The sequence below is a fragment of the Salmo trutta genome, chromosome 33 (genome assembly GCF_901001165.1).
Source record: "Salmo trutta chromosome 33, fSalTru1.1, whole genome shotgun sequence".
NCBI classification, from domain to species: domain Eukaryota; kingdom Metazoa; phylum Chordata; class Actinopteri; order Salmoniformes; family Salmonidae; genus Salmo; species Salmo trutta.
Window position 1 is genome coordinate 21,321,962 of NC_042989.1, and position 26,261 is coordinate 21,348,222.

At 42.4% G+C, this 26,261-nt stretch overlaps 2 protein-coding genes and 1 long non-coding RNA gene across 8 annotated transcripts; 2 read left to right on the forward strand and 1 right to left on the reverse strand.

Moving 5' to 3' along the window:
• Positions 1–3,922: 3,922 nt before the first annotated feature.
• LOC115172644 (sodium/bile acid cotransporter) lies at positions 3,923–8,544 on the forward strand. Its single transcript, XM_029730298.1, has 6 exons — positions 3,923–4,040; positions 6,211–6,650; positions 6,918–7,122; positions 7,297–7,475; positions 7,594–7,793; positions 7,958–8,544. The coding sequence occupies exons 2-5, from the start codon at positions 6,229–6,231 to the stop codon at positions 7,769–7,771; spliced, it is 984 nt and encodes a 327-aa protein (XP_029586158.1). The 5' UTR covers positions 3,923–4,040; positions 6,211–6,228; the 3' UTR covers positions 7,772–7,793; positions 7,958–8,544.
• Positions 8,545–8,763: 219 nt separating this feature from the next.
• On the reverse strand, positions 8,764–18,841 carry LOC115172643 (sushi domain-containing protein 6). Of its 5 annotated transcripts, none has more exons than XM_029730296.1 (8): positions 18,144–18,311; positions 15,826–15,977; positions 15,158–15,349; positions 14,627–15,013; positions 14,310–14,504; positions 10,865–11,003; positions 10,304–10,695; positions 8,764–10,195 (listed from the first exon to the last, which is right to left on the reverse strand). In XM_029730296.1, the coding sequence occupies exons 2-8, from the start codon at positions 15,941–15,943 to the stop codon at positions 10,170–10,172; spliced, it is 1,449 nt and encodes a 482-aa protein (XP_029586156.1). In that variant the 5' UTR covers positions 15,944–15,977; positions 18,144–18,311; the 3' UTR covers positions 8,764–10,169. The 5 variants fall into 5 exon arrangements, with proteins under 5 accessions (XP_029586156.1, XP_029586155.1, XP_029586154.1 ...); XM_029730295.1 differs by lacking the exon at positions 18,144–18,311 and adding an exon at positions 17,226–17,265; XM_029730294.1 differs by lacking the exon at positions 18,144–18,311 and adding an exon at positions 18,580–18,841 and having other exon boundaries at positions 8,767–10,195.
• Positions 18,842–18,853: 12 nt separating this feature from the next.
• On the forward strand, positions 18,854–24,900 carry LOC115172645 (uncharacterized). 2 transcript variants are annotated; one of them, XR_003871467.1, is made up of 5 exons: positions 18,854–19,009; positions 19,123–19,646; positions 24,032–24,176; positions 24,331–24,412; positions 24,704–24,900. It is a non-coding gene; the product is annotated as an uncharacterized LOC115172645 (long non-coding RNA). The 2 variants fall into 2 exon arrangements; XR_003871466.1 differs by having other exon boundaries at positions 19,123–19,308.
• Positions 24,901–26,261: the final 1,361 nt, after the last annotated feature.

Consider the following 26,261-nt stretch of genomic DNA (forward strand, 5'->3'; position numbering starts at 1 on the left):
ATATATATACATAATATCAAACTACACACAGATGAGAACTCACAGTAATATCATCATTGCTGACTTTACTTGTTTATTGTTATTCAGAATTAGGCTTATGTATGTACAATCTATACATGTTAACTGTTTAAGCATCAGGGTTATCATTCTTGTTTGCAAAGGCCGTTGATCACAAGACGAAGCATGCAGCGATCATAACCAGGCCTCTCCCTCTGTAGCCTGTGATTATGAGGCCAGATGGCAGCCCAGTTTCAGCATCCCTCCCCCACTCCTCACCCTGATCATACACTTCTCTCCATAGGACCTGTATAAACCTGCTGTTTCCCTACAAGCACCTGAATATTCCCATTGCTGCAATCTGAGGGTATGCAAAGTTCAAATGTAATAACAAAAAAAATCATATCACAGATCGGGATAATATTTGATAATCAAGGAAATAACTCTGCACAACTGGCTTTTGTATATATACTGTAAAACAAAAACACACAGAAAACAGGCTATAATATGTACATTCATAAATGGGATTATGTTTGCTGTTCACCTAATCAATCAGATAAGTAAACATACATTTTACCAACCATCTGACATTCTGCAATTATGTGATCCTCTGATGGTTGATGGATGATCTTACAGTCGATACAAACACTTGACGGTGCTTCTTGTATAAGTTATGTTTGACACCAATTCTTTAGCAGTATAGAGAATGACAGTCTAAAATGATAAATATACAAAGGAGGAACTACCAGAGACAGAGGGCCATACTAAATCCAACTAGGCAACTTGCATCCTATTGACTTAATTAGTGTCCATAAAACAACCAGCACTTTCACTTCTGTACTTCTGCAGCTCTTTCTAATGTCATATTCATTACCAGCCACACCATATGCTACCCTCAACCCTCACAGCCGTTTCCATGACACAATGGCCAACATACATACAACCATGGGCATATTGCCCCCTCTCCTCTCCTCCTCGGATATTTATTGATCAAGATACTGTATATATGTAGGGCAGCCCCCGAAGTGACTCTTCTTATCAACTGTATGCAAGAATTTCCTCTGAGTTGTCTTAGGAATTGAGCATTCTCTGTCTTGATCTCCAACCCCCACTGTCACAGATCTGAGAAGCAAAGGTTCTGTTGTCTTTACAGGTCTGTAGGTCTGATATCTGATTAGAGGTTAACTTTACAGTAATACTATTGGTCAACAACTCAGATTTTGAATCGAAACAACTCAGATGTTATGAATGGTCTTAGAGTCATTGTCTATTTCTCTTATGTTGCGCTGGTGAAATACATTACCTACACTCTTTCTTTCTCTCTCCCTCGCCCATGAGCTATGGGCCATGGCACAACCATGGTTTCTTTGTCTCTCTTTTTCTCTCTGACCATGCTTTGAATAATGCCTTGTAATGCTTGTTAATGCTTTGCAACTTAAGCTTATGCCTTGTATAATGTTAAACGGAGTCAGATAAAGATAAGCATTTTAATAGGCTAATTGCTTAGTCTTATTACGAGTCACGTGTTAAATATTACCCACTACATATATAAAGAGTAAATGTCAAAGTAATTTATTTCTCAAATAGCTACAACTTTCCAAAGAACTGCAAAGCATACGTTTACCCACACATAGCTCCCTTGATGTGGTAAAACACTATCCAACAGCGCACATATTTGGGGACTGCCTGTGGACACAGGTCTCATGAACTAACTGCCTGCCTACTTCAGTAAATGCGGTTTCCTGAGGTGCTGTGTGCACCCAGTGAGACTAAGCTCCACAACCACTACAGCGAAAAGGATCACTGAACATTTTTGTAACACTGGAATGTGAGCAAGTAAGAAAAGCACAGGTTTGGGTTTGAAAATACATTTTTTTTTCTTCTTCAAGCTCTTTCATGGCGTGCAAAGCATAGTATCACATAAATAAAATGTTTCCAATTAAATGTTTAATCAGAATGCATATGTGGTATTTGTAACACACAATAGGTGTGGACTAACAGTGAAATGCTTACTTCCCAACAATGCAGCGAGAAAGCAAATAGAGAAATAATAGAAAAGTAAAACACGTAATAATAGATACACAATGAGGAACGATAACTTGGTTATATACAAGAGGTTCCAGTACTGAGACGTTGTGCAGGGGTATGAAGTAATTGAGGTAGATATGTACATATAACTAGGAATAAAGTGACAGATAGTAACAGGAGCTGCACCCTGTGCGATGAGTAAAAAATGTAAGTGTGAAAAGGGTCAATGCAGATAGTCCGGGTAACCCTTTGGATAACTAACTATTTATCAGTCTTATGACTTGGGGGTAGAAGCTGCTCAGGGTCCTGTTGGTTCCAGACTTGGTGCATCGGTACAGCTTGTCATGCGGTAGCAGAGAGAACAGTCTATGACTTTGGTGGCTTGAGTCTTTGAGCATGTTTAGGGCCTTCCTCTGACACCACCTGGTATAGAGGTCCTGGATGGCAGGGAGCTCGGCCCCAGTGATGTACTTGGCCATAAGCACTACCCTCTGGAGCGCCTTGCAGTCAGATGCCAAACAGTTACCATACCAAGTGGTGATGCAGCCAGTCAAGATGCGTTCAATGCTGCAGCTGTAGAACTTTTTGAGGATCATGCCATGCCAAATCTTTTCAGCCACCTGAGGGGGAAGAGGCGTTGTTGTGCCCTCTTCACTATTGTGTTGGTGTGTTTGAACAATGATAGACCCTTAGTGATGTGGAAACAGAGGAACTTGAAGCTCTCGAGCCGCTCCACTATTGCCGTCGGTGTGAATGGGGGCGTGCTCGGCCCTCTGTTTCCTGTAGTCTTCGATCAGCTCTTTTGTCTTGTTGACGTTGAGGGAGAGGTTGTTGTCCTGGCACCAGACTGCCAGGTCTCTGACCTCCCACCCTATAGGCTGTCTCATTGTCGTCTGTGATCAGGCCTACCACCGTTGTATCTTCTGCAAATTAATGATGGTGTTGGAGTCATGGCGGCCATGCAGTCATGTGTGAACAGGGAGTACAGGAGGGAACTAAGCAGACCACCATAGCCCCTGGGAGAGGTTGACAATGTCAGTGAAGACACTTGCAAGCTGGTCAGTACATGCTCTGAGTACATTTCTTTGAACTAATAAGTAAAACACTGTTTACAAAATCAACAACTCAGCCTTATTTGACATCTCTGGCCCAGTTGTGTGAGTAGTGACTGGAAGGTCCCAAGTTGCCAAGGATGGCATAAAGTGAGGAGGGGCTCCACTGAAAGGACTAGCAACTTTGCCAGGCGAAGGCATTGAACTTTCAGCCTGGTTGTGTAATATTAATTGATACTTGTTACATGCGCATGAATGCCAAGTAGAAAAAATCCCCCTAAAGTGCTTTGGCAACAATTACACTCTGTCCACACAATCTGACCCATTGACGCTAAACAGGGCTTTCCCACGGTACTCAAGTCTAATAGAAATACAGCCAAACAAGGGACAGAGCTGGCATCTCATATCAGCAGGTGTGGATGAGCGTAACTTATTGGTACAGTATTGTGATCAGCTTATCTTCATCTGTACTGAATGTTAGCTCTAGAGCCCTGAAACATTTTATAAGAGTGTTGACATCATCATTAACCTTGGATATCGAACAAGCTGTTTTTAGGTGATAATTGGGTAATAACCAATTATGTCAATTCTGCTAAGAAAGTTGAATTGGGAAGAAATACATGCATTCCTTTGTCTCATTTACATCCCCCATATACAAACATATTCAGGTGGATACGTCCAGGATGTAAGAGGGCAATGAGTACAGAAATGTGATGATTGTTATGAATTTGAAGATGCAGCCTGTTGCGCAGGAGTTAGCCCCCCTAACATGTGACCATAATGCCATGTGACAGGGGTTTCTAGATAGAGAGCTATGGGGTTAGATAGAAGAATGTGAGGAGTGATGGGTAAAGTGTGTGTGCTAGAGAGGGGAGAGAGAGGGGGAGTAAGAGAGAGAGAGAAGAGAGAGAAAGCACTCAGCGGACCAGAGACTTGAACATCACAAGACTGCACACAATGAAGGTAAGAAAATACTTTTAAAATAATCACATTGCCTTGAGGTGTCATGATAATTCATTACTACTAGCATTATAATCTGGGATTGTTATCTACTTTATTTCTCTTTTTATCAATTGGGCTTTAATAAAAATGTAATAACTAGTTGAACTACAGTGCCACTTCAGGACTCATACGTTTAAAACACAAACATGACATGCATGAATGTAATCTAATTTACACATAAAGTAGATCTAGATTTAGTTTATCTCATTACATGCACATAAATACTAATGAGTAAGGGCAAGAAAAAAAGACCAATAATAAAACCTAATTAATCCTTGAGACAATTGAGACATGGATTATGCATGTGTGCCATTCAGAGGGTTAACGGGCAAGACAACAGATTTAAGTGCAGGTTTATGTCAAGAACTGCGACACTGCTGGGTTTTTCACGCTCAACAGTTTTCCATGTGTATCAAGAACGGTCCACCACGCAAAGGATATCCAGCCAACTTGACACAACTACTGTGATTATTATTATTTGACCATGCTGGTCATTTATGAACATTTGAACATCTTGGCCATGTTCTGTTATAATCTCCACCCGGCACAGCCAGAAGAGGACTGGCCACCCCTCATAGCCTGGTTCCTCTCTAGGTTTCTTCCTAGGTTTTGTCCTTTCTAGGGAGTTTTTACTAGCCACCGTGCTTCTACACCTGCATTGCTTGCTGTTTGGGGTTTTAGGCTGGGTTTCTGAACAGCACTTTGAGATATCAGCTGATGTAAGAAGGGATATATAAATACATTTGATTTGATTTGATTTGACACAACTGTGGGAAGCATTGTAGACAACATGGCCCAGTATCCCTGTGGAATGCTTTTGAACCTTGTAGAGTCCATGCCCCAACGAATTGAGGCTGTTCTGAGGGCAAAAGGGGGGAGGGGGGTTGCAACTCAATATTAGGAAGGTGTTCCTAGTGTTTGGTGTACTTAGTGTATTTCTGCACTCTGTTTTGTAAAAATATCCTTTCAGGCCCTGATATTTTCATTAGAGACGTGTTCTGAGACACTTCTAAGAAATGACTATATTCGCCCTCTGAAGGCCTCTGAATGCATGTTTGATTGGGCACCCCACTGCACTCTATTGTTTGGGGCTGAATAGCACGGGTTGATGAATAGCCCTTCAGTGGGTGCCTAGGGAACCGCATTAGGATAGCAAACCATGTAGAAAAACAAATCGTACTTATCCAATTAATTGTGCTAAAATGTATATGTTTGCTCTTTAGTCACATATTCTAGTTAAAGGGAGATATTCTTTGAACAATCATTTGTCCCTCATCCGTTCAGCTTCTGTAGCAGCTGAAAGTCACAAGGAGAATATCTTAGAGCTCTCTGAGCAACAACAAAGGCTAATACTCAAATCAAATCACATTTTACTTGTCACATGCACCAAATACAACAGGTGTAGACCTTACAGTGAAATGCTTACTTACAAGCCCTTCACCAACAATGCAGTTTTAAGAAAAATAGCACTAAGAAAGTATTTACTAACCACTGTACGGTCAGAACTGAGTGACGATGGTATACATTTATAGAGTAGTGTATTAACTCTCTGGACTGCTGTGTCATCATCAGGATAGCTACAGAGTCATTCAACACTGCAGGATAGATTTGAATCATCTGAGGTGAAATGTTGCCTGGTAGCAAAATACATTCATAGTTTGCATTGTTCAAGTCTCATCAAATATATTAATTGTGTGGCGTCATTGAGTAACGTAGCTAGTACCAAACTGTCTTATTGTAAAAATAGTAATACTCATCATGGCATCACCCGTGACTCAGTTGGTAGAGCATGGTGTTTGCAACGCCAGCATGGTGTGTGCAATGCCAGGGTTGTGGGTTCAATTCCCACGGGGGGCCAGTACAAAAAAAAACATGCATGAAATGAAAATGAAATGTATGTATTCACTACTGTAAGTCACTCTGGATAAGAGCATCTGCTAAATGGCTTAAATGTAGAGTAGACTCCATTCAAAGTTTAGATCACAAGGCTGAAGTGTAATAGAGTGGACAGGAGGAGTTGTAACTCTCCAGTTGGTCAAGTCCAAGAGACAACACAGAACCATTTGCTCTCCATTAACATAGATATATTTCTTCATTTTTTTTAATGTTCGGTGTCTCATTAAATATAAAGTAAACGAACAGCTTTGGGATGAATGGTACCATGAACCAGACAGAGGGACAGTACAGAGATGGCTATGAGACAGCTTGGAATGGCGGCAACACCTACAACATCACACCTCGTAATGTCACCACTGGCTTCCAGTCCCCCTTCTCCCCGGTTATGGACATGGCCATCAGTGGCATCACCATCATCATCCTCTTCATCACCATGGTGTCCCTGGGCTGCACCATGGAGATCTCCAAGATCAAGGCCCATATCCTGAAGCCCAAAGGGGTGGCCATCGCAGTGGTGGCCCAGTTTGGTATCATGCCTCTCACTGCCTTCAGCCTGGCCAAAATCTTCCAGCTGGGTGCCATCGAGGCTGTGACCGTGCTGATCTGTGGCTGCTGTCCGGGTGGAAACCTCTCCAACATCTTCGCCCTGGCCCTGAAGGGTGACATGAACCTAAGGTGAACTCATTGACATATTGATCTGACTGTTTTTTTTTTATTTAGAAAAATTATTAGGCAGGACATGTTGGACAAAAATGTTGGACAAAAACATTTATACAATTGTTTCAATATACAGAAAAATGCAAAGGTTTGAATAATTTTGCACATAGCATGAATGCTAAACTAAAGATAACACATGTTCTATTGTTAAGATTTGGCAAGGATATCACCAAATTGAATGGAAATGATAAAAGTTTCAACCCCCCTTTTCTTTATATCCTACAGCATTGTAATGACCACATGTTCTACTGTTTTGGCCCTGGGTATGATGCCTCTGCTGCTCTTCCTATATTGCCATGGCTTCAATAACTTGGAAAACGCTGTGCCTTACACTGGCATCACCATAGCTCTCATCATGACCCTAGTGCCCTGTGCCATTGGCATAGCCATCAACCACCGGGTACCACAGTACTCTCAGATCATCATCAAGGTGAGCTTGACTCCAGATCCTGTATTTTTGGTCAACAAAGTGACATATCTTAAGGTATATAAAATAGTTTTTCTAATCCTAGTTCATTCATATAGCATTTTCTATTTACTAAAGGACATTAATAAACATCCTCTGTAAAAGCACGTTTGATTTGACAGAGCTTTTACTCCACAGGTTGGTCTAAGCATCTTACTAATTGGCTCTGTGGCCATTGGTGTCATGTCAGGCATCTCCATTGGGGGAACAGTGAGGGTGGTTCTTTCATCCCGACTCATAGCCGTGGCTGCACTGATGCCCCTGACAGGCTACCTGCTGGGATACATCATGTCCACCATCTTCAAAGTCAATCATCAGTAAGTGCACTGCTGTATTCATCGGTTCAAGGATAGACTGGGCCAAGGGGTATGCATCCATTCATAGCTATCAATAATAATATACAGTTGAGCAAACCATGAACAAATATTTTCTCAGATGCAGGAGGACTATTTCTATGGAGACAGGCTGTCAGAACATCCAGCTGTGTTCCACCATCTTGAAAGTGGCCTTTCCCCCGGAGGTTATTGGCCCCCTGTATCTGTTCCCGCTGATCTACATCATATTCCAGGGAGGCGAGGCACTGCTTTTCATCATCCTCTTCAGATGTTACTAAAGCTTCAAGCCACCAGCTGAGGGTAAGTGTCACAGCTGTCTGGATAACACTAGGGTAGCGTGGCTCAGAGAATGTTCTGTCCCCTTACCCCTGCTGTTGTTACAGTGTGCCAGACTGTTTGAGAAAATGTTTGAGAAAATATAGGCAATCTTTCTTCTAAAGAAATCTATTTTTTCTCTCCCATAGCAAAGCCTGTACACATGACAGTGACCGGTAAAATAGAAGAAGTAAAGGTTCTATAGGTCCCATATGGGAGAGGCCCATAGAGATGGAGCGGTCACAGGAGGACAGCAGACCAAACTGAACAGGCCCAGGACAGGAGCCAAGACCTCAGCATTGGAAAGGCAACGGAAGGGAGAGGGACACCTCAGACAATCAGGCTGTGTTGAGAACAGAAGATGGTAGTCTAATTTGGTCATCGCTTAGTCACTTCAGTGACATCAAATGTATGGCTTTTTAGGGCAACATAACTGGCTAGTGATGTGCAGCACAATTTTACCAATGCAACTGTATACTGTAGTTGGAATGCAGTGTCTAAGCCACTAGATACTAACTGGAGGAAAAAAAAAACTAACTGTATTTATATTGACAAGCTTTTATTTCTAGAGAAGATATGAATTTAAATAGTTTATCTACTGCCCATATTCATCATTTTGACACAATAGATTATGCCCAGGTATTTTATACTTGTAGATTAAGGTTTTAACCAAATTCACAATGGGGTCATTTCTGTAGAGGACATAAAAGCAGCATAAAGCTATACAGGGTCTCCATCTTTGTTGCAGTTTTATGAAAACAAAAAGTGATGTTTAATTACAAACAAGCCTCTAAAATGTCAGAAATTTAATTTTCAAGAAGTGGGTTCTAGAAGTCAAGAGTATAATTAAAGTGCATTACAATGCCACCTAGTGCAGAAAGTCCACAAAACAGATGAACAGTTCAGTGAAAGAGGTTGGAACTGTTGAAGAATGGAATTGGTTGACAAGGACAAAACCTTTCACAGCTCAAATTATATTTATTCAAAATTATAACAGGGTATTTACAGAATAAAATTAACAAAGCTTTTTTCAAATATTAAAATACTATCTTTACACCAATTGCATTGTTTAGTCCCAAAGCAACTGAAACCATTTGAAAAGACATGACACTAAGCTTCTGTACATAACAATAATTACCTGTTTTGAACTATTTATGGTTAACCCAATTAACTTTAGTCTTCCACAGATGATGTCCTTATGAGTCCACCAAGGTGGCAATGTTATAAGACATGTCTTAATATGCTTTTTCAAGAATTGTGGAAGCATCCAAGCAACCATGGCTGATCAACAGCATTCTGGACATGAATATACTAAATACTCAATTTAGTTGACCCATCTTAACGCTTCATTTTAAAAACAACCCACAAATAAATATAAAGTATAACATTGTCAGGTGTCAAAGAAACACCAACTATGCTCCAATTTGTTACGTCACTGAGCTGTGAAGAGCAAAAATTGACATTAATTTTAAAATCCTTTTTTAGGAAGGAAACTCAATACAGATGCTTTTTGTGCATAGAAGTGGAGCTCTAAGGCCATCTGGGAAAAGGTGTACTGGCATGAGTAAGAGGATATGAACGCTAAACCCAATGTCAATAAGCTGAGAGGTGCGCCTCAACATAGGGAACACTGGCCTTCAGCAAAATCATCTAATAAGTGCATGAAAAAAACCATTGCGCTCAAAACGATGATCAGAATGGATACGTGACATCAATTAGTTGTGCCATTAAGAACCCCATCCAGAATATTATCACAAGTTACTTACTTACCTTATCGTTAAAATGTTTGAGCATAAATGGTCAAATCTGTGTATGTGTGAGAATGACCAGTTCAATCTAAGTTCCAGTGGTCTTCATGCATCATTCCTAACATGCTGCTTTGCATGTTCTGCAGTGATCATGTAAAAACAGGTCAACATGGTACAAATTGGTGATGGGTGCAATGATTAGCTCATAAAATGTGTTTAACCACTGAAAAAAAAACATGTAATGCTGTAAAGAGAATTTTCAAATGTCATTTTGAGCTTTCCAAAAGACCTTCCAACATACAGGGTGCTCATTCTTTTACAGTTATGTCCCTGCGCTAAGCCAATGGTTAAAAGAACAAGTGTCAGACACTTACAAAATGGCTAAGCATTATGTACATGTGAAACCCCTCTGAGCCCTCCTCTGGATGGGGGAGAGGTAACATTCTGCTGAGCATAACACGGCCTCACTTAGTGCCCCTGGAGGAAGTGGGTGGGAAGTCTTGTGTTGGCAGCTGCTGCAGCAGGGAGCTTCATACAGGCCTCCGACTCAACACAGCCGATCAACAGCAACCCTGGAGGTCTCTAATGTACACCCAAGTGGCAGCAGCATGATTCAGGCCTCCTTTAACAAAGGCATATCTGCAGGAACAAAGAGAAATCATCAATACGCCGTATACATATATGCATTATCAACCAATACATGTGTGAAGGGGCCTGTTTGGAGAGACATGTTGATAGGGGGCCTACCGTCAGAGTAGTCCATCTCAGAGTCGAGGGGCAGGCTGTGCTGCTCGCTGCCTGTGGAGTCCCTCCGCTGTGAGGGTGAAGGCGCTGCAGCAGCAGCCTGCTCCGGGCCCCAGCAGGAGGAGGATGAAGGGGAAGAAGTGAAGGATGATGGTACTGGGTGAACCAATGCCATCTCTGAGCGCCGGGAGATGGTCGAGGGCCCGGCCTGGGCAATGAGCAGCTCAGTCGTCCCTGCAGCCTGCTGGCCCTCTGACAACACTATTTGGACCCGGGACTCAGAGCTGAGACCCAGACCCCCCCCGCCACACACCGCCTCCTCATAGGAGGGCAGGGCCACCTGCACCCCCTCCACCATGATGGACACAGGCTGGCCTGACACCCCCTGCTCACGGCTGTGAGGGGGACCAGAGAGGAGTGAAACAGTGTGTTAATAACTCATTACTTTAGAGACTTATGAGATAGTTTTATGAGACATGCACACCCCTGAAGTACACAAATAGCTAGGATAAGTCTACCATAGCTGATGCTGAATAAGCATGTCTGTAGTTTCAGGCCACTCACCGGCTGTGGTTGAAGGACTTGAGTTTTGGCTGCAGCAGGACAAACAGAACCACCAGCAGCAGGATGAGGGCTACAGAGCTGGCAGTGGAGGCCACGATGGACAGGGTGGGTATGCCCAATGGCAGGGCAGGGTCTCTGTCTGGAAGAGGGGAATCATGCAATCAGCCCAAGTGCAAACAGTGTCCCAGACCTGCCAACCTTGAAGAATATTTAGGAGTACCAATTCAGCACGGTGGTGCCACCCCCGGCCCCCACGACTGCGCACGTTCGACACCCACACTGCTCAAATCATAAGCAATGCACTTTTTTCCCCCTAATAATGATGTTGACAGAAGACTAAGTAGGAATGTGAGGCTTTAGACTGGTATGGTACTTGGTAATTGGCTGCTCTTCGCTAACTAGAAGAGATATGCTTAAATGTATACATCAGGGCTCTCCCTAGGATTTTATATCAAAGAACATAGCCAACAAAGAAGTCTTGTGTTTGATCCTAAATTAAATTGATGTGGTCGCAATGAAATGTTTCTAGTAGAGGTCAACCGATTAATCGGAATGGCCGATTAATTGGGGGCCGATTTCAAGTTTTCATAACAATAATGATTATTATTATTTTTTTATAATATTTTTTAACTAGGCAAGTCAGTTAAGAACACATTCTTATTTTCAATGATGGCCTAGGTACGGTGGGTTAACTGCCTTGTTCAGGGGCAGAACGACAGATTTTTACCTTGTCAGCTTGGGGATTCAATCTCGCAACCTTACGGTTAACTAGTCCAACGCTCTAACCACCTGATTTACATTGCACTCCACGAGGAGCCTGCCTGTTACGCGAATACAGTAAGAAGCCAAGGTAAGTTGCTAGCTTGCATTAAACTTATCTTATAAAAAACAATCAATCATAATCACTAGTTAACTACACATGGCTGATGATATTACTAGTTTATCTAGCCTGTCCTGCGTTGCATGTAATCGATGCGGTGCGCATTCGCGAAAAAGGACTGTCGTTGCTCCAACGTGTACCTTACCATAAACATCAATGTCTTTCTTAAAATCAATACACAAGTATATATTTTTAAACCTGCATATTTAGTTAATATTGCCTGCTAACATGATTTTCTTTTAATTAGGGAAAATGTGTCACCTCTGCAACAGAGTCAGGTATATGCAGCAGTTTGGGCCGCCTGGCTCGTTGCGAACTGTGAAGACTATTTCTTCCTAACAAAGACAGCCAACATCGCCAAACGGGGGATGATTTAACAAAAGCGCATTTGCGAAAAAAGCACAATTGTTGCACGAATGTACCTAACCATAAACATCAATGCCTTTCTTAAAATCAATACACAGAAGTATATATTTTTAAACCTGCATATTTAGCTAAAAGAAATCCAGGTTAGCAGGCAATATTAACCAGGTGAAATTGTGTCAGTTCTCTTGCGTTCATTGCACGCAGAGTCAGGGTATATGCAACAGTTTGGGCCGCCTGGCTCGTTGCAAACTAATTTGCCAGAATTTTACGTAATTATGACATAACATTGAAGGTTGTGCAATGTAACAGAAATATTTAGACCTAGGGGTGCCACCCGTTAGATAAAATACGGAACAGTTCCGTATTTCACTGAAAAAATAAACGTTTTGTTTTCGAGATGATTGTTTCCAGATTCAACCATATTAAATGACCTAAGGCTCATATTTCTGTGTGTTTATTATATTATAATTAAGTTTATGATTTGATATAGCAGTCTTACTGAGCGGTGGTAGGCACCAGCAGGCTCGTAAGCATTCATTCAAAATAGCACTTTCGTGCGTTTTGCCAGCAGCCCTTCGCAATTCTTCAAGCATTGCGCTGTTTATGACTTCAAGCCTATCGACTCCCAAGATTAGGCTGGTGTAACCGATGTGAAATGGCTAGCTAGTTAGCGGGTGCGCGCTAATAGCGTTTCAAACGTCACTCGCTCTGAGACTTGGAGTAGTTGTTCCCCTTGCTCTGCATGGGTAATGCTGCTTCGAGGGTGGCAGTTGTCGATGTGTTCCTGGTTCAAGCCCAGGTAGGAGCGAGGAGAGGGACGGAAGCTATACTGTTACACTGGCAATACTTAAGTGCCTATAAGAACATCCAATAGTCAAAGGAATATGAAATACAAATCGTAGAGAGAAATAGTCCTATAATAACTACAACCTAAAACTTCTTACCTGGGAATATTGAAGACTCATGTTAAAGGGAACCACCAGCTTTCATATGTTCTCATGTTCTGAGCAAGGAACTTAAACGTTAGCTTTTTTACATGGCACATATTGCACTTTTACTTTCTTCTCGCATTATTTAATCACTTCTTGATCTGTCCTCTTGATATAGTTGTATGTCAACAGTAGGCTGCAAATGATGTGATAATAGTCTGTTCACCAATGACAAGGCATGTTGAATGAATGGTAGACTAGTAGTCAAACTTGATGGATTAGGTCAGGGATGGAAATCTGATGGGGGGGAAAAACAAGCTTATTTTTCAATTTTTTAAATATATTTTTTACTAATTGAAACAAGTCTAAGAAGCAGTAGATCTGCTCTGTGGGCAATTTTTTATTTATTTTTTACCTTTATTTAACTAGGCAAGTCAGTTAACAAATTATTATTTACAATGACGACCTACACCGGCCAAACCCGGATGCCGCTGGGCCAATTGTGTGCCGTCCTATCATGGCCGGTTGTGATACAGCCTGGATTTGAACCAGGGTGCCTGTAGTGACGCCTCTAGAACTGAGATGCAGTGCCTTAGACTGCTTCGCCACTCAGGAGGCCTAGGCCAGTTGTTTCATATTCCAAATATCCTATGGTAAACTACACTACTACATTGCATCCAGTAGTTGGAATTATTCATATTTTTATTTTCTCCCCTCCAAAAATTAAGTCAGTTTACATTTTCACCAAAAAAAGCCGATGCCGATTTTTAAAAATGTATTTGTAATAATGACAATTACAACAATACTGAATGAACACTTATTTTAACTTAATATAATACATAAATACTATCAATTTAGCCTCAAATAAATAATGAAACATGTTCAATTTGGTTTAATTATCATAGGCCTACTAATGTTTAACAGTCTAACATAACTTTTTGTGAAAAACATTAGTGGAACAGCTCTCTGCCATGTCGGTTTCCATCCAAGCAGCGACACACACTGAACTACCGCAACATATGTTTCCTGCTCGTCAATTCCTACTACCGCAACGTGCCTATTTTTCGCCTATTTTATGATAGTTTATTGTAGCAGCATACTTCGACCTCAAATTGCGTGCATGGTGCGCAAAATGTGTGCAGGTTGGCAGTCGCGCTTGAGGCTTGAAAAAAGTAATAATGTTACAGTGAAATTTCATCTTGCAGGTTGATACAACAAAAAACGAATAGTTCAAGCTACCTAACACTGAACTCTGAAGAGTAACACCAACCTTGGTCCAGGAGACAGCTAATCTGCATGGGACCGTCCCACTCCCCATCCTGACAGGTCAGGTATTTGTAGTCTCCCTTCAGGATGTAGCCTTCATCACAGAAGTACTCGATCACAGTGCGATGGTTCAGTCTATGGCAGGGGGACGGGTGGCAGGTGTAGCCCCCATTCTCTGGCTCAAATGGAGGCAGACACACTGTTGACAAGAAACAAGAGAACCATCATTAGTGAGCTCACAAAACTCATTTTAGACTTCCAAATATGTTAGTGTGTGTGTGTGTGGAATGAATTCAGAGTATTTAGTCAAGCCATTAGTACCATCACTGTGTATGCAGCGGGGTGGGTCTGAGGACCAGTGTCCCAGGGGGGTGCAGGTGAGGATGTTGGGCCCATCCACCAGGAAGCCTGGGTCACAGCTGTACTGGAGCACCGCGCCGACAGGAAAGGAACCCCCGTTGGTCTCTGTCAGGTTGGCTGACCCATGTTGGACCATGAACGGCCTCGCACATCCTTGGTTGACACAGCTAATCTGCATGGGACCGTCCCACTCCCCATCCTGACAGGTAAGATATTTGTACTCTCCCTTCAGGATGTAGCCTTCATCACAGAAGTATTCTATCACAGTGCCCTGGCCTAGCCGGTGGCAGGGAGACGGGTGGCAGGTGTACCCTCCATTCTCAGGCTCAAACGGAGGCCGGCACACTGCTAGTCAGAAACAACAATCATGTTGTAAAGTTATAATCCTACATTATCTACATTTTGGTATCAACTTTGTTGTTCAACTGGAGAGAAATAATCCTGTTCACAATGAGTCATACTGGTAGCCACATTGTAGAGAGAGCCACTCACCATCACTCTGTTTGCAGCAGGGTGGGTCTGAGGTCCAGAGGCCCAGGGGGTTGCATGTGAGGATGCTGGGCCCATCAGCCAGGTAGCCTGGGTCACAGCTGTACTGGAGCACCGTGCCCACAGGGAAGGAACCCCTGTTGGTCTCCGTCAGGTTGACCCAGCTGTTCTGCACCATGAATGGCCTCACACATCCTGAGGGACAAAAGGTCATGGTTGATGCTAGCGCATTCTGATGGTTTTTCCCCCTGCTATATTTTGGTTTGAAAACACTGTTGTTAAAGGCCTTTCTATGAGTGGGTTTTATGAGGGGGTTTTATGAGGTTTATATAATATCAATGAGTCAAAGGCAGTGGGAGGTGAGTGGGAGCTGAGCAAGAAGAGGACTTCTAGCAACAGCTTCACGCACTCCATCCAGCATCTTTTAGTCATCAGCTATGAGAGGATGTGGGGACTTGACACCTTAATATTGAGTGTAGCTCATATGTGTTGGATGTGGGCCAGCTGTTTGCTCAAATAAACCCAATTCCAATGTTATAATTTACCAAATAGGGCAATGTACATCCTGCATTATTAGACTGAAAGAGACAAGTGGAATTGTAGCAGCATAACAGTAATGTATGGAACAGAGATGTGTGGGGGGCTTTTGCTGACGACGAGAGATCTCTTACCTGACCCTTGTCCAGTGGATACCACAGTCAGAAAGAGCAACAGTGAAAGTGACCGCTTGTCAGCTGAGGTGAGCAGCTCAAAGGCTTTTGACATGGACTCTAACATTCCATTGCACATCTTTTACTTCCACTTCAGATGGATTCAGCGCAACCTAGGGATAGAAGACCAGAATTAATTGAGTAACAACTGAACAGAGTTGTCACCCACCCCCACCCAAATAATCAACCCTGTCCAAGTTCTAATTATTATTTACTAGCAACTGCAAAGTCACATTTGACTGAATCTAATGCATATATCCAAAGATCAATCAAGAAAGAGCAGATGTTTTGTTTGGGGACCGTGCAATCACGGACCCTTGGGACGTCCCTATCCCCATTGAAGTTGACATTTAAATGGTTACAGTTAGGGTTGTGGTTTAGGGAAGGGATGTTCCAAGTATCCCGGATAGCACTGACCCTTTATTTGGGTCCAATGAGAACTAAGTGGCGCAGTGGTCCAAGGCACTGCATCTCAGCGTTAGAGGAGTCACAACAGACCCTGGTTCGATCCTTGGCTGTATCACAACCGGCTGTGATCGGGAGTCCCATAGGGCGGCGCACAATTGGCCCAGCGTCATCCAGGTTAGGGGAGGGTTTGGACGGGGTAGGCCAAATAATCATTTGTTCTTAACTGACTTACCTAGTTAAATAAAGGTTAAAACCCACACAGAGCAGATCTACCGCTTCTTAGACTTGTTTCAATGAGTATGACAGATCTATAACTCAGATTTCTATGAATTTGGTCGGTTTGCCCAAAACGTTACTTAAAAACAAAAATGAACTTGGTTTGGGAGGACCTACCCAGACCGTAGTTACAGTAACTAGTTAATTAGCTAGCTAGGTAGTTATCAAATAGGATGCTAGTATGAGTGTCTTTGGCGGTAACTTACCTAGTTAAACAAAAAAAGATCTGACTGTAGTTAAGTCAGTTAAGAACAAATTCTTATTTACAATGACGGCCTACACCGGCCAAACCCGGACAACGCCAATTGTGCCCCGCCCTATGGGACTCCCAATCACAGCCAGTTATGATACAGCCTGGAATCGAACCATGGTGTCTATAGTGACGGCTCAAACACTGAAATGCAGTGCCTTAGACCACTGCACCACTCGGGAGCACATTTCTATGCTTCCCCTTTCTTATGTTTAATTTTTGCATATTTTACTTTGAGTTATGTACATCAGCTTCAAACAGCTGAAAATACAATATTTTTGGTTATTGAAAAGACGGTACAATAATTCTCTACACTCAGTGGTTTGTTTTGTCACATTTAGGCGAACTATTAGAATTTTTGCGATTTCTGCATATTGCACCTTTAAACTAGCCAGATAGCAGAGATGAAAACTATTAGCTACATTACCAAAAGTATTTGGCCACAAGTATATGGAGTTGGTCCCCCCTTTGCGGCTATAACAGCCTCCACTCTTCTGGAAAGGTTTTCCACTAGATGTTGTAAAATTGCTGCGTGGACAGAGCATTAGTGAGGTCGGGCGATTACGCCTGCTCGCAGTTGCTGTTCCAATTAATCTCAAAAGCGTTAGATGGTGTTGAGGTCAGGGCTCTGTGCAGGCCAGTCAAGTTCTTCCACACGATCTTGACAACAATTTCTGTATGGAACTCGCTTTGTGAACTGGGCATTGTCATGCTGAAACAGGAAAGGGCCTTCCTCAAACTGTTGCCACAAAATTAGAAGCACAGAATTGTCTAGAATGTCATTGTATGCTGTAGCGTTAAGATTTACCATCACTGGAACTAAGGGGCCTAGCCCGAACCATGAAAAACAGCCCCAGACCATTATTCCTCCTCCACCAAACTTTAGAGTTGGCACTATGCATTCGGGCAGGTAGCGTTCTTTTGGCCTCTGCCAAACCCAGATTCCTCCGTCGGACTGCAAGATGGTGAAGCGTGATTCATCACGCCAGAAAACACGTTTCCACAGAGTCCAATGGCGGCGAGCCACTCCAGCGGACGCTTGGCATTGTGATTTTAGGCTATTGTGCGGCTGCTTGGCAATGGAAATCCATTTCATGACGCACCAGACGACAGTTCTTGTGCTGACTGACGTTGCTTCCAGAGGCTGTTTGGAACTCGGTAGAAATTTTGCAACCAAGGACATAACATTTTTACACGCTATGCACTTCAGCAATGTTCTGTGAGCTTGTGTGGCCTACCACTTCGCAGCTGGGCCGTTGTTACTCCTAGACGTTTCCACTTCACAATAACAGCACTTACAGTTGAACGGGGCAGCTCTAGCAGGGCAGACATTTTATGAACTTACTTGTTGGAAAAGTAGCATACTATGACGGTGCCACGTTGAAAGTCACTGCGTTCTTGAGTAAGGCCCTTCTAATATTCGTCTGTGGAAATTGCATTGCTGTGTGCGCGATTTTATACACCTGTCAGCAACGGGTGTATAAAATGAAATAGCCGAATCCACTAATTTCATGTGGTGTCCACATACTTTTGTGTGTGTATATATATATATATATATATATATATATATATGAGAGAGAGAGAGAGAGAGAGAGAGAGAGCTGGTTAACATTAGATTGCTACTGTAGTTAACGTTCTTTCTCACACTAGACGTCGTCAGCATAACAACGCTAACTAACTGTGAATCAAGTAACGCTAGCTACAGTAGCTATGTTAACAACAATAAACCATTATCGTTACCTCTGCTTTTAGTTAGCAACGTCAGCTATACCTAGCCGTACCTAGCCAGCTAATCTCTTCGTTTACCCACACAACAACACGGACAGTTAGGTCCTCCTCCACCCTCTTCTAGTGTACCCGCTCACTGTGGTAGATACATTTGCCTAATCAGTTTCTATAAAACGGCAACTGTCCCTCACTAGAAGCAACAACTATGCGCGGTCAGGGGAGACTGCAAATCGTCCCCCCGCTAGACGAGCTTCGCAACGGCTTTGATGCTAGGCTGAGCCATATAAATAAAGAATTAATTGTATCTGCTGAGCTGCCTCGATTTCGCCTCTTCCATCGAAGTCTGTTATTGTGAAAAGAAAATGAACCAATAAAGATACAACTTTTGTATAGTTACCACATCCGGGTCTTTTGCGTCCTTAGCTACCAGTCCAAAAATAAAAAACATTACCACGCCTGCCTCATCAACTGCTATGCTATCAGGTAGACTTATGATGTATAATTTAATGTACAATACAATAGGAAATGTTATTTATTTACCTCAAATGTCTTGCAAAATTGTCTAACGGTATTCTAATCTTGGGTTACGTTACCAGAGCGTCAAGGGCAAGGCATCGATGGACATTACGAGAGGCAGTTAGATTAAATCTCCCGTCCGGCATCCAGCGAGAGTTCTCGGTAGCCATGTGTCAACTGTGTCACTGCCTGAAGTCGGGAGAGTTTGTCATCCCAGCCCAACGTCACTGGTGGTCCTGAGCGAGGATGTCCCCAACGATTAGCAGGTTGCTATCGTATCTACGTGCACAAGTTGCACGGTGGAGAATTGCATTATGAAACGAAACGCGGCCCCGGTATGCTTTAGGACCATGCCGACGCCTCAGAGCGGTAGGGTAGGCTGTTTTCCAGTTTCAGCCAGCTGGATTTTGGACCGCACTGACACCACAGAGCGTGCGGACAGGCGTTGTGAAGGCAAAGCTTCTGAAAGTCTGGCGTATAGTACCAGCACGGGAGAGATGAACAGAGGCAGCTGCTGCTGTTTGTCTTGCGCTTTTTCTTCGAGTTGTAAAAACAAGCACAGCAGAAACTGGCTACTCTTTAGTTGACTGGTCTAGATGGCAAGGTAAGTGCTGCTTGACATAATCTTTTTTCAGTGTTGAGTTAGTAGTGTAACTGACATGTTACGTTAGCCAATGTCTCATCTCTTCTCGACTGAATGAACTACAAGCAGCTACTGTAGTAGCTACCACAGCCAGTTCAACTCTAGATAGCCTCTGGCTACCAGTGGCGGTCAGTGCCGTTTAAGATGAGGGAGGACGATTTTTAATGAGCATCGCCTTATTTCTATTACAGCATATTGGATGACTGCCATTAATATTCCATTCACCCAGGTCAATGTAACAGGGACTACAGGTTGAGGCTATTACATGATACATTCCTTATACCCATCATTCCTTATACCCATCATGAGGTTGCTACAATGAATGAATGAACATTTACAACATAGGTGCACACAGGTGAGAGAAAAATATGAGCTGACATACAGTGACACATTGAATACCGCCTTGCACACTTACCTGCATCAAGCTGATATAGGGTGTAATTATTAGTCCAACAGTTGCAAACAAGACTTTCGATTGGACAAATTCAGGTATGTTTTGTTCCGTTTGCTTCCGTTTTTAAGAATTTTTTTTCAACAGAATTGGCAGAATAAATACACCCCTGATCACTTGTAAACACAGTTCACTTTCATAGCAGTAACGTTGTATTCCTTCTCGCGCTCTCTTTCTATCACCTTTTCCCTTCAATTGTGGACTTCAATGAACAAAATGTCTGCTGTATGTGACCCTGGTGAAAAAACCTTATCAAGCCAAACCAAATCATTGTCACCATATTAGCTAAAGTAACGTCATAGTCAACATAGTTAATAGAACTAACGAGTTAGTAAACATGTTACAATCATGCAGTAACGTTACAGTGTACAGTCAGCAAACTGTTCAACTATTGTCTTTCTCCCTCTTTGTCTTTGAGTCAACTACTCACCACATTTTATGCACTGCAGTGCTAGCTAGCTGTATCAAATCAAACAATCAGAGAGAGAGAGAGATGCGCCAACATTGGCCCGATGTCTAGTTTAACACCAATGTCAGGAGAGAGATGTCGGCATCGGCTCGATGTCTAGTTTAACACTGATGTCCAAAACCGATGTCAAAGCTGACGTGCATACCTATATGATATAATGACGCCACAAAAAATACAGAGTTACACTGAACAAAAGCCGAAAAATACTAAGTGCACACTTTCAACAACTAAACAAGTTCAAGTCGAGCACTCATTTGAAAGAGTAAGAACATTTCAGCGAGACAACTCAAAGGCCAAATCCATTAAAGCCAAGATAATGGAATTCATTGCCCTTGACAATCAACTGTTCTCTGTCGTGGATGATGTTGGCTTTCGTCAACTGGTCGAGCACCGGTACACACTACCAAGTAGGTGCTATTTTTGTACAGATGTTGCCCTACCGGAGTTACACAGTATTGCAAGTAGCTCCATAGCTTCACGACTGACATTTGGACCAGCGACGTCAGCCCCATAAGCATGCTGAGTCTGACAGCACAGTGGGTTGATGAGGATTTCGTACTAAGGAAAGCCGTATTGCATGTTCAAGAATGTGCTGGTTCTCGTACCGCTGCTGCCATTTAAATGGCATTTGAGAACATGTTTGAAACTTGGAAACATGAACACACTCCTAGCGCCATTCGAACAACTGACTCGAGAAATAAGCTCATCAACTGCGTCTGCAGCAGACGTGATACTCTCTGTCATGGCATTGAAACGCCTGCTCAACAAAACTGCCGACAGACCGTGGGGTTAAAACTTGTAAAAGTACTCTACTAGAGGCTGTGAACAAACGATTCGGTGGCATTCTCTCTAAGCCTCTTTACTGTGTTGCCACCATGCTGAATGCTAGGTACAAGTACCGCTACTTCGATGCAGACAAGAAATAGGGTTTACGTGAAATGTTAGACACAGCTGGACAAGATGGACATGGACACAGTGACAGTGCGCACCGAGGAAGAGAGGCCACGGACAGACAGAGCTGAAACTTCACTGCTTGACCTGTATGATGAAATCCTGGTTGAGAATGAAAGGACTGAACAAATTAACAACGCAACAGCACAGCAAGTAAGGGAAAGAAATGGGTTTTGATTATGTTTGTAATGGGGACATATGTAAATGCCAACGAAATAACTTTTTGGTCTGTGTGTGTGTGTGTAACCTTTATTTAGCTAGGCAGGTCAGTTAAGAAGAAATTCTTATTTACAATGACGGCCAAACCCGGACGACGCTGGGCCAATTGTGCGCCGCCCTTTAGGTCTCCCAATCACGGCCGAATGTGATACAGCCTGGATTCGAACCAGGGACTGTAGTGACGCCTCTTGCACTGAGATGCAGTGCCTTAGACCGCTGTGTTGCGTGTGCGTTAACTATTTAACTGTACTAGAATGCTTTAAAGGCCTCTAAAATTTCAAATATTGCTTATTGGTATCGTTGTTTTGTCAAGGAAAATATTGGATATCTGTATCGGCCTTAAATGCGATATCGGTGCATTGGAAATGTTGATACTGGAGACTTATCAGAAGAAACTGTGTAACTTAGCATTTATAGCAGTTAAGAAATTATTTTGAAGGTTGGTTATCCTCCCACAATTTATGCATCGCTAGATTTGATTTGTTACAAGATTAAGGGCATACTGTGCAACTTTCATAAGGTCTGGATGCCTTATATGGAATACAGTACAACAAAAGGCGTCTGTATTGAAAACTTGCCCATGTCAGGGGAGATACCTATTTAGGCAATCCCTAGCTGCTGGGCTTCTCAGTCCTGGCCCTGGGGGCCTGCCATATTTTTGATTGACACTCTGGCGTTGGCCTAACACACCTGAAACCAATAATGAATGTTTCACTAAGATGCTACAGCTGAGTGGGGTGTATTGGGTTGGGACGCTGCAGGGCCATAGACCCCTAGGGACAGGACGGGGTGACCCATCTACATTGTGTGCAAGTAAAAAGAGCTCTACAATACTATTAGGCCTATGATAGGAATTATATGGAGCCTGTACTGTTTCCGTGTGTTAATGTGTACAGTGCATTTATAAAGTATTCAGACCCATTGACTTTTTCCACATTTTGATACGTTACAGCCTTATTCTAAAATGGATCAAATATATATTTTTCCTCATCAATCTTCACCCGATACCCCATAATGACAAAGCGAAAAATAGTTTTTAGACATTCTTGCAAATGTACTAAAAATAAAAAACAGATACCTTATTTACATAAGTATTTAGACCCTTTGCTATGAGACGCAAAATTGAGCTCAGGTGCATCCTGTTTCTATTGATCATCCTTGAGATGTTTCTACAACTGGTGGTAAATTCAATTAATTGAACATGATTTGGAAAGGCACACACCTGTCTATATAAGGTCCCACAATTGACAGTGCATGTCAGAGCAAAATCCAAACCATGAGGTGGAAGGAACTGTCCGTAGACCTCTGAGACAGGATTGTGTCGAGGCACAGATCTGGGGAAGGGTACCAAAACACTTCTACAGCATTGAAGGTCCCCGAGAAGAAAGTGGCCTACCTCATTCTTAAATGGGAAAAGTTTGGAACTACCAAGGCTCTTCCTAGAAATAGCCACCCAGCAAAACTGAGCAATTTGGGGAGAAGGGTCTTGGTCAGGGGGTGACCAAGAACCCGACGGTCACTCTGACAGAGCTCCAGAGTTCCTTTGTGGAAATTGGAAAACCTTCCAGAAGGATAACCATCTCTGCAGTACTCCACCAATCAGGCCTTTATGATAGGGTGGCCAGACGGAAGCCGCTCCTCAGTAAAATGCACATGACAGTCCGCTTGGAGTTTGCCAAAAGGCACCTAAAGGACTCAGACCATGAGAAACCAAGATTGAACTCTTTGACCTCAATGCCAAGCATCACGTCTGGAGGAAACCTGGCACCATCCCTACGGTGAAGCTTGGTGGTGGCAGCATAATGCAGCAATGCTCCCCATCCAACCTGACAGATCTTGAGAGGATCTGCAGAGAAGGGGAGAAACTCCCCAAATACATGTGTGCCAAGCTTGTAGTGTCATACCCAAGAAGACTCGAGGCTGTAATCACTGCCAAAGGTGCTTCAACAAAGTACTGAGTAAAGGGTCTTAATACCTATGTAAATGTGATATTTCAGTTGTAATTTAAAAAAAATGTTATATTTTTTTCTAAAAACAGTTTTTGCTTTGTCATTATGTGGTATTGTGTGTCGATTGATGAGGGGGAAAATGATTTAATACATTTTAGAATATGGCTGTAACGTAACAAAATGTGAAAAAATTAAGGGGTCTGAATACTTTCCGAATGCACTCTATATCACTGTGAAATTGGAATAAGTGGTAAAGAATAGTGAAAAAACAGATTGTGTTTGTTGATCTCTATGTATGAATTTCCAGTTCACTCGATTGGAGATGTATCTGATGAGGAGAACGATGATCCAGAAGGACATTAAGAAAATTAAAGTACTTGACAAAATCCTGGCTTCAAGGATCTGAAATGAAAAAGGGAAGGAGTTCCATCAAACTATGGAAGGAACTATTGGTAAGCACAAGGATACGCAGAGTACACAGAATTTAATGCAGCACCATATCACCAAGTAAAATTCAGAGTGTGTAAATGTACTTGGCGAATGAAGGCGATTCTGATGTGAGAATGTGTATATGCTGAAGGATATTTTCTACCAATTTTTGTGCAGCAGCTAAATCCCAACATATATTCAGAATGTGCAGATGAAGCAGAAAATACAAGGATGTTTTTGGCCCTGGCTCCTTCCAGTAGTAAGTGAAATAGTATCATTTCAGAATGCTGATCAGTGTGGATACTGTCTACAATGCACATTGACTGGAGCTTTGAGGACGATGTTAGTCATAGTACTCACATGCCAAATTACGATTCCATGATAAACTAAAGAACTTGAAAATGGTGATATAAATCATCAGCTTTCTTTCGCATGGGATCTGGCACATAAAATTGATAACCTTACTTAGATTCAGTCTCAGAATTCGAATATGGTAATTTGTTATTCATATGCAGGCTATGTTTTAATAATATATTTTCATTCACCCTAGTTCATGGATCTTGTGAAGAAGTGGACTTTGTTCCTGTGTTTGTGACTCAAGTGCCTGACAAAGAGTATGAGACACAACACAAGTGGAGGAAAGTGAATTTGTTTAAATATGCTGGAACACAATTATAGATGGTAACACTTTACATAATTAATTTGCTCATAACCCACTGTTCCCCGGGCGCTGAAGACGTTGATGTCGATTAAGGCAGCCCCCGCACCTCTCTGATTCAGAGGGGCTGGGTTAAATGCGGAAGACACATTTCAGTTGAATGCATTCAGTTGTACAACTGACTAGGTATCTCCCTTTCCTATGTAGGCCAATTTACACTAACTACTCCTGTAACAATGTTAGTCTTACAATGCAGTTGTATTATTCTACACTAGATGGCAATATAACCCTAGGAAACAATGTAACTGCTTTGTACTTTCACTGTGTATTCAGTTTTTTCTTGGTTCTTTGATTTCTGAAAACACCACATAGGCAACCTGTTTCCCATTAAACTGTCCATGAACAACTTTCCCATATTCTTTTGAATTTGCTGTTTGGTGGATGACATGTCACTTAAAGTCATAGTTAGAGAGTCATGAACATTGTCCAGTGGGCTCTTTTTCAAATTGCATGTATTTCAGTGGTCAAGAAAAAAACATGCATCAGGTTTAATTGATATATGCAAATTCAGAATTATTGCTTAGTTTGTTGACAATGTCTCTCCTAAACATCTCAGGATGATACTAGACAGAGCTCGCTAATGGTTCTTAAACTCTGAGTTTAGGCTCCTGTATGCCATGTTTACCTGCTGGAATCCAAACAATGCATGAACTCAACTCCCACACAGCAGCAGACTTGGCTGAAGTGGGTCACGAAGAGAGGGCAGGTGAGTCACAAGGCAGCCAGTCCAATTCCCAGGGACAAAAAGAAACAAGACTTTGTGAAGAAAAACATTGAGGTATGTCAAAGTTCATGTTGGTCCAAGTGCAGTGTCAGACTGTCACATAGATTTGGACAAGTCTAATGTTACGTCTGTTTTTTTTCTTCCCCCCACTGGGAAAAATAAGTATTTATTTGACTCAGACATAGGGGCCTGATTGAAAATAACTACGATCTGATGAAGGATTGTTTTCACTACTATGTGAAACATGACAGTTGGCGAGGGGTGCAGGAGGCCCGGTGCAGATGACACAGGAGGAGCAGGATCGCCTGGATGACCTCAAATCAAATCAAATTTTATTAGTCACATACACATGGTTAGCAGATGTTAATGTGAGTGTAGCGAAATGCTTGTGCTTCTAGTTCCAACTATGCAGTAGTATCTAACAAGTAATCTAAGAAATTCACAACTACCATATACACACACACACAAATGTAAAGGGATGAATAGAATATCTACATATAAATATATGGATTGGCGATGGCGTGCAGCATAGGCAAGATGCAGTAGATGGTATAGAATACAGTGTGCTCCCTCTGCTGTTTCCTGTAGTCCACGATCATCTCCTTTGTTTTGTTGATGTTGAGTGAGAGGTTATTTTCCTGACACCACACTCCGAGGGCCCTCACC

Excerpts from the sequence above, each read along its gene's own strand:
- LOC115172644 (XM_029730298.1), top strand. The coding sequence starts at position 6,229 with ATGAATGGTACCATGAACCAGACAGAGGGACAGTACAGAGATGGCTAT. Across the intron at positions 7,123-7,296 it reads ACTCTCAGATCATCATCAAG|GTTGGTCTAAGCATCTTACT; the intron begins GTGAGCTTGACT and ends TTTACTCCACAG. Across the intron at positions 7,476-7,593 it reads ATCTTCAAAGTCAATCATCA|ATGCAGGAGGACTATTTCTA; the intron begins GTAAGTGCACTG and ends ATATTTTCTCAG.
- LOC115172643 (XM_029730296.1), bottom strand. The coding sequence starts at position 15,943 with ATGTGCAATGGAATGTTAGAGTCCATGTCAAAAGCCTTTGAGCTGCTC. Across the intron at positions 14,505-14,626 it reads CCGCTGCATACACAGTGATG|TGTGTCTGCCTCCATTTGAG; the intron begins GTACTAATGGCT and ends TCTTGTCAACAG. Across the intron at positions 10,196-10,303 it reads TGAGATGGACTACTCTGACG|ATATGCCTTTGTTAAAGGAG; the intron begins GTAGGCCCCCTA and ends TTGTTCCTGCAG.